The 14,407-nt window shown below is 46.6% G+C and overlaps 1 protein-coding gene across 1 annotated transcript in view; it reads right to left on the bottom strand.

The window, feature by feature from the left end:
- Positions 1 to 4,281: 4,281 nt before the first annotated feature.
- The window catches only part of mei4 (meiosis-specific, MEI4 homolog (S. cerevisiae)), a 49,015-nt gene continuing 38,889 nt past the window's right edge, over positions 4,282 to 14,407 (bottom strand). Inside the window, exon 5 of the mRNA XM_035421039.1 lies at positions 4,282 to 5,248. Within this exon, the coding sequence (XP_035276930.1) occupies positions 4,973 to 5,248 (276 nt within the window). The 3' untranslated portion in view covers positions 4,282 to 4,972. The remainder of the gene's footprint in view (positions 5,249 to 14,407) is intronic.

Raw genomic sequence — 14,407 nt, 5'->3', positions numbered from 1 at the left:
GTGCCCATCATTTAGCATAGAAAGTAGATTAAACTGCTTCTGACGAGTAATTAAAACATTGATTAAAAAGCAGTTAATGTCTTCAACAACTGTCAATAAGAAGTTCAGTGACATGAAACACTGCAGTCAACTGGAAAATCTTGAAACTATTACCGTGAAACTTCAAACTCTTTTCTTCTTCTTTTTTTTTTTTAGAATGAAGCTGCCAGGAAGGATTATAATCTTTTCTTCTAATCCCTGCAGAATTTCAGAAAAAAATGTCTCCTGTATTAACCAAGGTGCTGGAGCGCAAGGCTATATAATGACTGCTTTTTGTACGTGAAAGTGCAATGAAAGCTCTTATCTGATTGGACGCGAGTGATAGAGCATGTGACACCGATCTATCAGCCTGGCACTCACGGTTAAGAAATGACTTTAAACACCGTTCATTGTGCCTACAGTCCACTCTAGTTTCCACTGGCTATCTGAATAAACAGTCCTGCAAATGACTTTGGGGTAAGTATGGCCCACAAGGCATATAGCTCCACCTCGAGTCATTCACTGTATAACCTTGGCCCAGACTGGAAACCCACAAAATAAGTCAAGCTGATTCTGGCACTTTCCCTCGCAATAATGAAATGTATTAAACATTTATCAGATTAAAAAAGTTCCTTCAACTCTAAATATTGAGATAGTGGACTTTGAGGGAATAAATCGAAAAGCAAGCCATGCATACCTAATAAAGAAATAGCTCTCCTCACATAATGGTTTGACGAGGTTGCAGGCTTCTGTTAATACAAATCATAATATAATGAAAATAATATCAATCTATCCTTTACATGATTTCACTGGCAGTTCACAAACACTGTTTTATTTTCATTGATGAAATTACATGCACAGAAATATGATTTTTTTGCGTGAAAAAAATTGCTTGGACAGTAAAAATATGCTGCATCAGGTGGCCAAAAAAGAACCTGTGAAAATGGTCATTTCTTAAGAAGAGACTAAACTCATTTAGTCTCCGGCACGTTTGGGCACTGGACGTGGTCGTTTTACAGACTTTACAGTGAAACACGGCTCACGAACTTCAAAAGCTGTCAACACTCAGAAGAACATTTAAAATGTCCTTTTCTATCTCATGATCGACAGCTAAGCCCCGTCCTGACCTTGCACAAATTAAAGGTCCCAGAAAAAGTCAGTCTCCACAGTCAGGTCTCTTCATCCAGGACCCCTTCAAAGCCCCAACCCGTGGCCTGTATTTCCCATCTCACAAACATTCCCACAAAATAACTCTCCTTTCTTGTGAGACAAAATCAAAACTGCCTTGACTCACGTGTCTCTCTCTCTCAGATCCTACGATAACCTTTTTTTAACCATAATTTTGATTTGTAGATTAATAACATTCATATTTTTCACCATAAACACAGCAATCAAATAAATTAATCGTGCCAAGAAAAATCGCTTCCGTACATTCATGGGAAAGTTGAGCGGAAGCATTTATAGGGTCCAGGTCAGCAAATCAGCCGTTGTGGATCTCATCAGGTGGGAGAACTGACTGGAGATGGATTAACAAGCACGCCATAACATCAACCGACTTAATATGGTGCAATAACATTTGTCCACATTGATGCTGACAGGATTATAGCCAGATCTAATGAACTGAACCTTATAAAAGCATAATATATATAGTGATGAAATGCAAAACGTAAATAACGTTCAGCATCAGAAGTACCTTGCTGACCACGAACTTGGCATTACGTAACTTATGAATAATTCATTATTATGTTAATGTGGTCATATATCACAGTCAGCACGCGCTAATTCGGATGCTACGTGCTAATTTCGCTGTCACTGGCGCGCATTTATCTAATCCCTGCCGTCTGGCCCCCTCGTCCCGCTTTTCTGTGACTCTGCATGCGGTACAGGATAACTGCATTAAGGCTAATGAAAGACTATGTGACAGGCATGTGAAGAGCAGGCACTAAATGGAATCATCTGGAACCGCTCCTTTTCGGTTGTCTCCAGACCTATCAGGTTTAAAGTTTTTATCGACGTCTTCTGTCGCCCTTTGCCACCACGGCTAAGGCCAGAGGCTAGCTTATACCCGCTGCTTGCCAATTATGTGGAGTCCAAAGTATTAGCTAACATTTCGTTTGTCTACACACGGTTCTGTTTTGTATAATGCCTCATATTTGAAAGGTTCACATGCTTTTAACATTGATTTGTACATCTATTGATTTGCTTAATATTTCAACGCTCACTCGTCTAGTTTATTCAAAAGTTAATTCAGAAATTATTAATTCGGGAATGGTTGGTGAGGGACTATTTATTTCTAAATGCATGTATATGCATGATTAAAATGGCGAGGGCACAGCACTGTAGTGTGGCTCATCCAGCTAAAGCACTGTTCTAGCGCTCGGATGCGAGTTTGTCTGGCGAGCTGCACATGAATCGCCTTCCTCCCATTCATGTCTGCGGTATGCTGAAGAAGACAGCACACCGCACGATTAGTTCATGCAGACATTGAAGAAAGAAGTGGAAAATACTGAAAATACTTTTTGCCATTGTCCACTTGTACAGAGCAGTTTTAATGTATAATACCATAAAACCCAGCATATAAAATACATACATAAGTAAAATGCATATATAATGCAGTATTTTATGGATATGCCAAAGAACACATTTTGGAAAAAGCCCATAAATTATATATTTTTTCATTACTTGTATTAAGTCATTTGTCTTATTGAATAGATATATTCAATATTGAATAGATTCTAAATATATTAATTTCATATACAGCATATAAATCATAGAAGGGGAATTATATTAGTGTCAAAGCACATACCGATACTCTGAACGTTCAAAACTTCAGTTACAGCCAGTTTTAGGACGCGCACCTATCAGTTCCAGGGTGAGGGTGAAATTGCCGTTCTGAAATTGCTCATGGGTCAGGCCATGGCTTGACCACCTCAGATGAGCTCAGTCCTAACAGACTGCGCCCCCCCCCCCCCCCCCCCCCCCCCAAAATCCAGTTCCCACTCACGGCAACATGCTGCGAGACAATCCGGATTTTCAGGGGATGGCTGGGGACATAATAAGCTCTTTATGTTCTAAAAGATGAAAAAAAAAGTCTGGGAAATGCTTATCCGAAAAGTACAGCTAAATATCCGAGCGAGCGTACGTCCTGCAGATATAATTTTCCCCGAAAGCAATGATGCCCTTTTCACCGATGCACGATTTCACAGGGGGGATATACTGGGATACATCTGGCATCACGCCTACAGTGGTAAAAAAAAAACCTCAGAGCCCTCACCGCTTCCTAAACCTCTTAAATTCTGACAAGTTTAACGAGTCTAAATGGCCAAGCGGTTGTATTAAGAAAGCGAAACGGCAAAACAAAGTCAATTTAACGCTGGCGCCATCCATTCGCAGCGCGGAAGCGCCACACAAAATGCCGTAAAGGTCCTTGGGAGGGAGCGGGCGCGCGTGTTTTTTTTATTTTATTGTATTTTTATTTTTTTTCTGAAACGAAGCCTGCGTTGCGCATTACGACGTCTGAGCACGTAGGGCCTGTCTGTTTCCCGTTCCCCCCCCCCCCGTTCGCTGCCAGGAGCAGGATATGAAAGATGAGGAGATGGCAGGAGCACCGCGAGCAGAACAATGGAAGTGATGGCTATCAGCCGAGCCGAGCCGAGCCGGAGAGAGAGAGACGTCTCTGATTCGCCGCGCAGCGGCGAAACTCGTTGAGCCCGGGCGCTCATTTTCGCCGACGTCACCGATTCGGCGCTTTTGCGGGGATGGCTTCGCGTTCGGAGCGCGTGATCTCGGGACCCGTGTTTACACCGTGCCTTTGCCGGGGTGCCGGTGGCGGGGGGTGGGGGGAAGGGGGTGACGGGGGGCTCCGCGGTGCCGTTACGAAGGCGGAAGTGGAGTGAGTCAGGGTGTATGGGGCTTTTACAGCAACAGACGCGGGGCACGACGGACCCATCTGCCACACGCCCAACGCCACACGCAGCCAGATCAGTGGGTCAACCGGTCTGTCCCGAGGAATAATCTAGTGGGCGGTGTGACGAACGTCACTGAAGACCGGAAATGTCATGCATTTCACACTGTAACAGAAATACATATCTGATACTATATATATATATACACACATATGAAAATCTGACTGTTTAAAACACAGAAATATCCTTGCAATCTGATATCAAATGCTAGTTTAGAACACCCGCTATAAAAATGAGCTGACTTAAAGAATAAAAGTCACAATATTCAATTAAAAAATGATCAAGTTTTGATCATGGCAAGGGTGACAACATTTTAAGCTTTTATTTTTCTTCAAATCGTGTATTTACATGTTCAACACATCCAGCTGTAAGCAATAAAACTGACATACACAAGTGCCTGGCTTTAGCGACTGTACAAACCTGCCAAGCTTGCAGCTCTCTCTCAGTTGTTCCCTAAGAAAGCCCTCATTAAACATACAATATGTTCATACGTATTTTGTTTATTTTTGCTTAGCAGTGTCATGTACCAGGCTTCTCTTTCTGTAGACACTATAAGGATGAGAGGGGCTTCGTTTCCGATGAACTGTTAGACACAACGTATTCAGATCTTCCTAAGATGTGCAGTTACGAGTAAAGCTCGATTCGACTTGTGGTCCGTTTCCCCCTCAGTCATCAGGTCATGTCAATCAAAACCCCTCCTAACACTAAGAGCTGTGGACGAAAAAGTAAAAACCTAAAACAGAGGTCTGCGGCTCTGGTCCTGGAGAGCGACAGGGGTTTGCTGGTTTTGGTTTTCACCGTCTAATCAGCAGCAGATTTAGACTCAAGAAACCAGGTCGGACGAGGTAACGGCGTAATAATCCGCTTTGACTGATCAATCAGTTGCTGGGTAACAACGGAAACCAGCACACCCATTGGCTCTCTCCAGGGTTGCAGACCCTGGTGACAGAATAATAAGAAAAACCTTCAGAACAGACAGGCAGGTCCTCTCATCTCTGAACTCGCGTGGAGTCCACGGTCTCGACCGCGTGGGCGGGGCTCGGGCGCGCGGCCGCCCTCCAGGCGTGGATGGCGAACAGGGGGAACTCCTCGGACAGCCGCAGGGCGTGGCTCTCCAGCTGGCCCAGCTGCTGGCTCCGCCCCTCCCCTCCGGCCCCGCCTCCGACTCCGCCCTCGCCCGGCAGGAGCTGCTCCAGGACCCGCAGCAGGTAGAAGGAGTTCTCGTACTTCCCCACGTCGAACCTCCGCCGCCCCTCTCCCTCGTCCTGCCGAGAAGCACATCCAGACGGTCACGGCGAATTCCATTTATAGCTCACATACTTACACACGCGCCTTGAGTACATTTTTTGCTAATTCAGTACGGGACGGCTGCGAATACGACCGCACTCACACAGGGAGGAGCAGCAGACATGCAGTGAAAGACAGGGTCACCGTTTCCCTCGCACCTCATCTCCCTATCCGCGCAATGTGAAGAATTTAATTCCCCGTGTTTGTACGGAGGCCTAGACCCAGGAGCAGGACTCGCAGACGTAATGAGGCAGCCGGCTCCGCTTTGGGAGAACGCGGCCTGACGCGGGGGGGTTGAATTGTTACCGAGGAACAAAGAGCCCGAGGGAACGGGCCTCGTTTATCTTCTCCGCGTAGCGTCTCCGGCTCTCTTCTCGCAACGCGCGCGAACGAGCGCTGTCAGGGAACAATGGCGGCCAGGTGGCCGTCAGGCGCCTTCCTTTCCGCTGAGAACGCGGCGGAGGCCTGACAAGGTGCGACTTTTTTAGAGCCGGTCTCGGGCCCCGTTTCCCGCTCCAGATACCCGGGTCGTCTCTCTCTCTCTCTCTCTCTGGGGTGCAAACGGAGACGCGGGGAAGCGGCTATTTTAGAACAGTCCTGCCTGTAGCCGCCGCGCGTGTTTCTCGGGGGAGAGATGGGTCCTGCTTCCGTTAGCCCCCCCCCCCGAGAGCACAGAACCGACTACTGGAAACGCCGAGGGGAGCTCAAGTGTAATGTAAAACGGATGAAGAGTAACGGCTGTGCTCCAGGTACTCAGTCCAGCGCTAGCACTTAACCCCTGGCGGTGAGGTCACTTGGAGACGAGGAACTGTATCGCGCGCGGCGCGAGAGGCTAACGGTTTCTCGCGTTCGGGAAAAAAAAGGCGATCCGGCCTGACACGCTTAGCCTTCATCTCCGAAACTGATGAAGAATAAAATGCACTCCGCTGGAGCCCCTACACCTCATGGAAGGCTTTAACAAACACACCCCTGAGATGCATGAGCTGACAACTAAACAGATTATCTTTCTAATGACACGATCAATACCTGTTGAAGCAGCAACTAATGAACCGGATCAATAGGTCTTGCGTGTTTCCGCGTCGGCATTCAAAACAATCCGATGGGGCACGGTTAAGTGGCTCTGGTTAACAGTCAATAACCTCGTTCCGTGTTTTCACCGTTTCGAGGCAGATGAAATTTGTCCCAAAGGTCACCGGCACTTATTATTTTTTTTGATTATTTTCCGATACGCGTTTCCTTCTCGCACAAGGATGATTCGCTGGGCTTGTTCCGTTAGAAATTTTTCCTGCAAGCGACTATTTCCGCGTGCAGCTTTATTTCCGAAACCCCGAATTTCACGGGCTCTGTATTCGCGGACGGTTTATTGCAATTTTAATATTCCTGCCAACTTCAAGAGGCATAAAATTGGGACTCGCTTAGAAAGCCGGATTCAGCCTTTCTAAGGTTGCGTGAAATTCAATTGCTCACGTTGCGGGTGACTGAATGCTGTGAGAGATCAGCACGATGGAATCAAGCTTGCTACGGGAGAGGAGCAGACGCCTGACAGGTTGGCTGATTCACAAAAATGAAGCCCCTACAAGTGCTTCAGGGCCGCACTTACGAGGACACTGAGACTCACGAGGACACTGAGACTCACGAGGACACTGAGACTTACGAGGACACTGAGACTTACGAGGACACTGAGACTCACGAGGACACTGAGAAGCCCTTGCTCTGGCAAAATAAACCAGCCGGCGCCGTTAACGTGTACGACTGAGTTACTGGCAATTCTGGACGGTGTGTATTAAATTCCGGAGATTTTAGATTTGCGGGCTAGTGTCATCGTCCTGGACCAAAAACCAGAAGGCAGTGAGATATGATACAGGCTTGGCAGCATTCTCCATTTTATACTTGGTGATTAGCTACATTAGGGGTTTCCGAACTGGGGGATGGCAGTCATTTTAACCATCGTGCCATGATTCCATATGCATCTCTTCCTGTGATGACCCTGAGATTATGGGTCACCCTAAATAACCATAACAGTTGACAATACAGGGCTCATTGCAACAGGCGTAGAATAGCAACAACAGGGGGAAGTACACTGGGAAAAATATGCTGAAAGAACACCCCTAAAATTATGCTGAAAGTAACCTAGACTAAAATCTGTTTTTTGGTTTCACGGGGAACCTTGCCACCGAAACAAAGGCTGTGCGTGCGATTCGTGGAGAGATATTGACAAACGACAGCACGACAGCATGAAAAAGGATGAAAAAGAAGCACGTCTCTCCCTGAAGCGCTAAATAAAAGTTTGTGGACAAAAAAAAAAACCACGAGGAAGCCATTTAACATAATGGACATTCTTAGAAAAGCCAGGAGTGGTGCAAAGGAGGCCCCAGAGGCTGCTTTTCATCAAGTGAGATCAGCAAAAACACAACCGAAAACAGACAGGGGAGGGATCGGGCTAATTAAACCAGCGCGTACCGAAACGCTTCAGACTCTATTTAAGCCCTCAAATTACATCTCAAAAAAATAAAAGAATCCGCATGACGGAATTAACAAGACGCGGCGTGCGGGGAAGATGGAGCGACCGAGGCGCCGAAAGAAAGGGGTCTCTGCCGGACGGGCGGCCGCAGAGGCGCTCCTTCTTCTTTCGCGGCGCGTCGGAGATATCGAGCGGAAAGCGCGGGGCGTGCCGACTCCCGCTAACCTTTCCGCGACGGTGGCGGGAGAGCGAATTCTTCTGCGCGGGCGACGGCCTGTCATCTGGAATCAGCGTCTCCCTCCGCCGCTCTGATCGAGCCGGCCGGACCCGGACCCGGACCCGGACGACGGGCAAAAAGGAAGGATTTGCTCGTCGCCCTGACGGTCCAATGAACTCGCTGCGTTGCTCTTCCTCTGGACCGAGCTGAACACCTCCATATACGCTATACTTACGGCTGCAGTTAAGACTGTCGTTACTTAAAGGTGATGAACGCTGTCTGTGTAATTATGTAAAGCTGAAGCTCGTCCTACTCTCCCGTTACATACAGATGGCCTGGTGGCTTTCATAATGCAATGTGCCAGTGCGCGCCACTGAACTCAAAGAAAAAAATCAAGGGACAGCCTGGCTTTTCTGGCTCGTGCTACAGATCAGTTTCTCATTAAGGCCTCTTACCGAACATATTTCACAATGTTATGCATTTAAGTGCAATGTGAAGTGTTCAGTTTTATAATGACGCAAAGGAGCACAGTCCAGGATTTAGATGCCAACAATCTATAGTGAAAGGAAACAACTTATGTGTTCGCTCAGAAACCAGAGTGCATGAATCAGCGAGCTTGACAAGGGCGATATTTCTCAGTTTCGCTCCTGTCAAAACAGACTGAGGGCTAGCCACCTGTAGCTCTCAATGACTGATTTGTGAGTCATGTAACGGCAAAGTTAAAATCCCGCTTTTCAGATTCCAGTTCTTCAGAGTTACTCAGGCTCTGGACCCGTTTCTCGTAAACACTGATGACGTCGAGTATTTCACACAGTCGGGTGAGCTTACAAATCAACACGGAAACTGCTGTCTACGCATTCAAACTGGTCCTTCGAATAGGAACCGAAACCTGCATTCCCTGCCCTTGTGGCAGTGAGAACAAAAGCATGCAAACTGACTGCGTGGAGCAACTTCCAGCTTCCGTCAGCAATGTTGTCTCAGGCATTACATTTCTGCAGTCGGATTTGCAGGCTCAAGGTTCTCGCTAAGATGTGCGTGTTTGAAGTGTTTTATTGTATAAGAACACCTGTATAGCATTTCTGACACAAGTACCGCAAATTGTATGATAAATTGAATGTTTTGACCGGTGTGTCAAATAAAACACACACACACACGCACACACATACATACACACACACACACACGCACGGTGCTGATATGTTATAAAGTATTATTTCAACCTGACTGTTTTGATTTACATTGAAAACAAGAATACATCCTTTTCAAGGGTATGCAGGCCTATTAACAAATAACAAACATTCTCCCCTGGATAATTAAAACACTAAAGATTGAGTAGCTACATTATCGCATTTCCAAAAGAACAAGGCATGGGAATTAAAACTACACGAAAAACACACCCAAATTACCCGCCCATTACACATTCATATTCTTAATTAATAAACTGTTTGAATGTGAGACGACTGTAAACAAGCCGGGAAATGTCGATTGACGTGCGACAAGCCAGAATGTAAAATTTGCAGGCGCGCGCAACGCTAGATCAGATAAGAGACTCTAACAAGGAGCTGCAAGACAGGGGAGCGTGCAGACGAACGGGGAGAAAATGGCGGGCTTTTTATTGCTCAGATTATCTATGCAGGGCGTGTGGGTCCTCGCCGGAGTCCCAAGGCAAATATCTCTATTACGGCTCCATCCTTCTTAATGAAGCCAGGAGAACTGAGCCGGCTGAGCGGTCGCACAAAAGAAAACAAAATAATAAAAATGGAATAAAACCGAAAAAAAAAACCAAAAAAAAAACTGCCAACTTTTGACTCAAAACTTTGAAACTCGGAAAACGTTCAGAACTAAAGCGAGGCTTAGAGAGCACGACGCTTTCTGGAAAAAGTTTGGAGCCGACAGAAACGAGCGGAGAGTACAAGCTGAGAAAAAAATGAAATAAATAAATAACGAACGAGAAAACATGTCCGATGTTATCCTCCGAGCGCTCTGCACACTGAGGGTGTACGTGCCCTGGGGAACGAAGGAGACGGCCTGAGTTGCGGAGAGAGACGGAGAGAGAGACCGACCGCCGTGCTCTCGCGGCTGGGTAATTATCCCGCACCTCCTCCTCCTCCCCCCCTTCGCCTCTATTTTTACCCTTAGCCATGGTCAGTGCGGTGGAGAGAAACACAGAGCCGACATTTCTGAACTCCTGCACCCATGCAAACCGCTAACACGGCGTTGGCACGGGCAACGGGGGAGAAAAACAGACCCATCGGTCAGACCGGGCAGTCGGGGGTTCCACCGCAGTGCCCTCACAGAAACACGCACGACGGGACTTTCTTTTTTTGGGGCCACTTGGGTCCTCGAGCTCACGCTCGGCTGGAGATTTCAGAGTGAGAAACACACGCTTATGCACCCAAGCGTAATCCCCGGTGAAAGGAAGTAACGTATCAGCAAAATAATACTTAAACCACCTACTGTTCTTATGAGGGTAGCTCTAATACTTCAAGGACTCGCTATTAAAACAGGAAGGAATTTTACAGTTTACGGGATCTGGGGACAATCAGGGGGCCAATTATGTAAACGTAAAAACCACACTTTTTACTTGACATGCATCCCGCGATCCATGAGGCATTTCGGATGCTGTTGCGACATACATGTTCCGTTATCACACACTTAAATGACTAGAACTGCAGCTACATACGGAAAGGTTTATAGGCTACCTTATTAATTCCAGGGGAGAAATTTCTATAAACCACACTTGAAAGTAGACACATTTACTACAGGCTTTTGCTCAGAACCTAAACTTGGAGATAACACTGTATTAACAACTGTAACTCTTTCCTCAGACATGTTTGTTTTCCATATTCTGCTTTTCCCAACCTTGCCAACAGTCTCTGCAGAGCTAAATGCTTGGCCTTCACATTATTTTGGACTTCAGAGGTTGGACTGCAAACACAATAATCGACACCATATGCAGTAGGAATATCATTCAAATGACACAGACCACAAATGCGCTGTTTTAGTCTATGTGGTGAAGATGTTATTGCATTAGACTGTGGAAAAAGGAGACCGTTAAACATGAAAATGTTTTTGTGGGTTATTTTCTAGTGGGCCTCTAGTGGAGCCAACCGGCAGACTGAACAACATCACCAAGAACGGTCAAACTTTGATTAAAAAAATAAATAAAATTGTCCATACTCAGCCTGTAAAAACAATAACAATCAGAGGAAAACGATATGATTCGGCAGAACTGAACATCGACTACTTTAGAATTCTGCTTTAAAAAGAAAAAAATAGGGAAAGTTTTGCACACTTCAAGTAAATGAAAGTCCGTAACTGTTCTGCAACTACGCCAAAAGTTCAGAGATTTTGAATCAGAGAGAGAGAGAGAGACGGGGGATAACAGAAGAAGAATGTGAGCAAGATGGAGAAAATGATGGGAGGTAGTACAGTAGTACAGTCAAAGTTTGCCACAAATCCTTCAGTTATGAGGATTCCAGTGGCAACGCACCAAATGCAGAACTATTTGAGGAATACACATACTTGTGTGTGTGTGTGTGTGTGTGGAAAAATAAGGTTATGAGGAAGCTGTCTGTGGGACTGCACTGCTCTACAGACAGATAATACAGTGTCCCAGTGATAATGCGCTTCATTTAAATGCATAGCCTTTGCCCGTGGTACGCTGCAGTTCTGTGCGCCCAAGACACTGGGTAACAGTACAGTGGTCCGTGACTGCTAAAGAAAGCTCTTCACAGCACTGAAAACGGCAGTTGTGGTTTGAATATTCTAATAACTGGCTTGTGTAAACGCTCACAGCAATGTGTTGCGGCTCAAATTTAGCTAAAAATACCGAAAAGAAAATAATTGTCACAGGGTCACAAGGTGTAACTAAAGGCGTTAATGGTTTTCTCTCATTACAGGGGTTTATTGTGTTATCTAAGCTATGAGAAAATGTCTTTGAGAGAAAGTAGGCCGGAAATTAAGACACAAACACAATGTAGACCTATGCTGATTAAGGGAAAATATTCTGATGAAGTTCACACTTTCATAAGGTTATTTCAGTTTTAATCAGCACACACACACACACACACATACAATGTGGGCTAGCCACAAAAAGCTTCAGTAATACAAATCTAATGTTACATCACAAACTGAACAAGCATCACAATTATAAATCAATATTATCGAGCCTGAGGATTTCCTTACAGGCAACATCATACTGCCCCTTATCACAATCCATTAAGGACCAACACTACAAAACCCACAAAAATGCCAGACATACAAAATCATTTGTATCCTCTTCCGGAAAAATGTATCCCAGCATACCGCATTCCATGTCAATGTCATACTTTTTTTTTTTTAAATACAGGCAAGTCTTTTGTTATCTGATGAACAAAAATGTCATCAAACATTGAGGGCCAGTTTACCAGACATGGGTTGAGCCAAGTCCCAGACAAAAATAAAAATTCAATAAAGATCTCCACAAAAAAAAAAAAGTTTTTAGTCGATAACTTGGCTTAATCCACGTCTGGGAAAGCTGCCCCAAAAGTACGAACGTAGGGTCATTTATTTTTAATGAGAGAAATGGAAAACCCCACATTGATAACTGCCAAAGATGTTGTCATTTCTCGACAATTATGTTTATCGAACAAATCAACATCGCTCGTCCGTGGCAGTGAGTGCAGGGAGGCGAATGAGCTGAGCGTAGACGGTTCAGTCGAACGCACCGAGACCACGCCTCCACCGCGAGGCGAGGCAGGAGCGTGTGAGCTGCGCCTGTTCTCATGGCAGCGGTAGCGGGCCATGCGCACGCGGTCCAGCACTACTCCGCTGCGTGGGCTGAGCGATGCGAGCCAGAGCCCATGTGACACGGGCGACGCGCCGCGGAGTGAGAATGCGCGGGCGTGACCTTCTGGGGCGCGCTCGACTGCCAGGCGGCCTCTGACGCGCCCGGAGCGCCGAAAGAGGACGCGCTCTCTCCACGGGTGACTGGCGGAGAAACCGGCGGGTTTCTCGCAGGCCTCGCCGTGGAAACAGGGAACGGCGGCAGCGACGCGTCCGACGGGCCCCGCCGGCGGCCCTGGAGCCGGGGGGAGCCGGCGCTGATTCACCGCTACGCCCCAACGAGCCCATCTGGGCCTCCCACGGACAAGCGCCCCGCGCTCCGGTCTCTCTGAGCAGCGGCTACTGCTGATTCACAAAGCTGCTCGGAACGGCAGCTACTGCTCCACGTCCGCTCCCAGGGTCCTACACTGCTCCCACTTCAGGAGCGCTTTCCCCCGAAAAACTGATGCGCTCCGACCGGAAAGATAATTTAGGAGCACGTCCGCTAATTGGGATAAATTAGCGCGCTCCTGAAAGAATGTTACATTCGCCCCGACTACGCAACACGACCAGATGGCACCGATTCCGCAATCCGTCAACACTCTTTATTTCTAATAGATGCGCATAATACCACGAAACCTTCCATCCATATTCATGCTTTTCTCTTAACAAAAGTTAATAGCAAAAAATACCGCCTCGGTCTCTCCCTGGGGGGGGGGGGCAAGGCCCCGGCTATTTCTCAAACTCCATCGCAAAAAAGGCGAGGCGTTTCCGACGCCAGCGCGTGGCAGATAATGAACTGAAGGAAAGTGATAAGCGCCTTAAAGGACACAGCGGCGCGCGCGTCAGAGGAGGGCGAAGGGGGCCTCCGGGCTCGGCGAAATTGATTTTCGCCATCCGTGAAAGGCCATTGTTCTGACACGTTCTGGAAATCGCGCGCCGAGCCGCCGCGCTTACCGTGAGACAAAAAGACTACGGAACGGGATTCTGCGTTTCCTCGAGCGCCCTGTCGTGATTGCTATCTACTGGAATCTCAATTGTCTTGTCATACGAAAAAAGGTATGACACGTTTTAGTTTTTGTAATGTCTCACACAAAAAAATTTGACACGAAACCGTTAATTCCTCCAACTGAGAGGCATCTTGGATGTTTCTATATGAGTGAAAAAGACGCAATGTAAATTCTGATGCTCTACCGGACTAGATACTGTATATTAGGCACCAGGCAGTCCATCGTGGGTAGGCAGATACAGTACCCAACTGGACGAACAGTTCACAAAAATAAACATGGAAAATATTGAAATATTGCACACATACAGCTTATGCAAGATAGAGACCTGTAGTCTCGAAACCGGATTACATGTTCACCGGCTCTAGGGTGATGAACAACTTAAGGCATCATGGCTGCACTGCGAAACTGTACAGTGGTTGCGCATCGATATTTGTTACATGAGAACTGAGAACACACAAGCTTTTGCGTCGTACAATGTCCTAGTACTCGGTAACCTTGATGTTTGACCTGTTCACAGGAGGATCGACAGGATTGCGGGGAAAACTGGAAGATGGACGTTAATGTAATGACTGGTTAATGCCCCAGTGCCGGCTGGATAAACTGAAATTGAAAAACCTTAAACCTGGAACCTTGACCTTTGACA

Source organism: Anguilla anguilla, chromosome 6, assembly GCF_013347855.1.
Source record: "Anguilla anguilla isolate fAngAng1 chromosome 6, fAngAng1.pri, whole genome shotgun sequence".
Taxonomy (NCBI): Eukaryota; Metazoa; Chordata; class Actinopteri; order Anguilliformes; family Anguillidae; genus Anguilla; species Anguilla anguilla.
The sequence above is the reverse complement of the archived record's forward strand: the minus strand, read 5'-3'. Positions and strand labels throughout refer to the sequence as shown.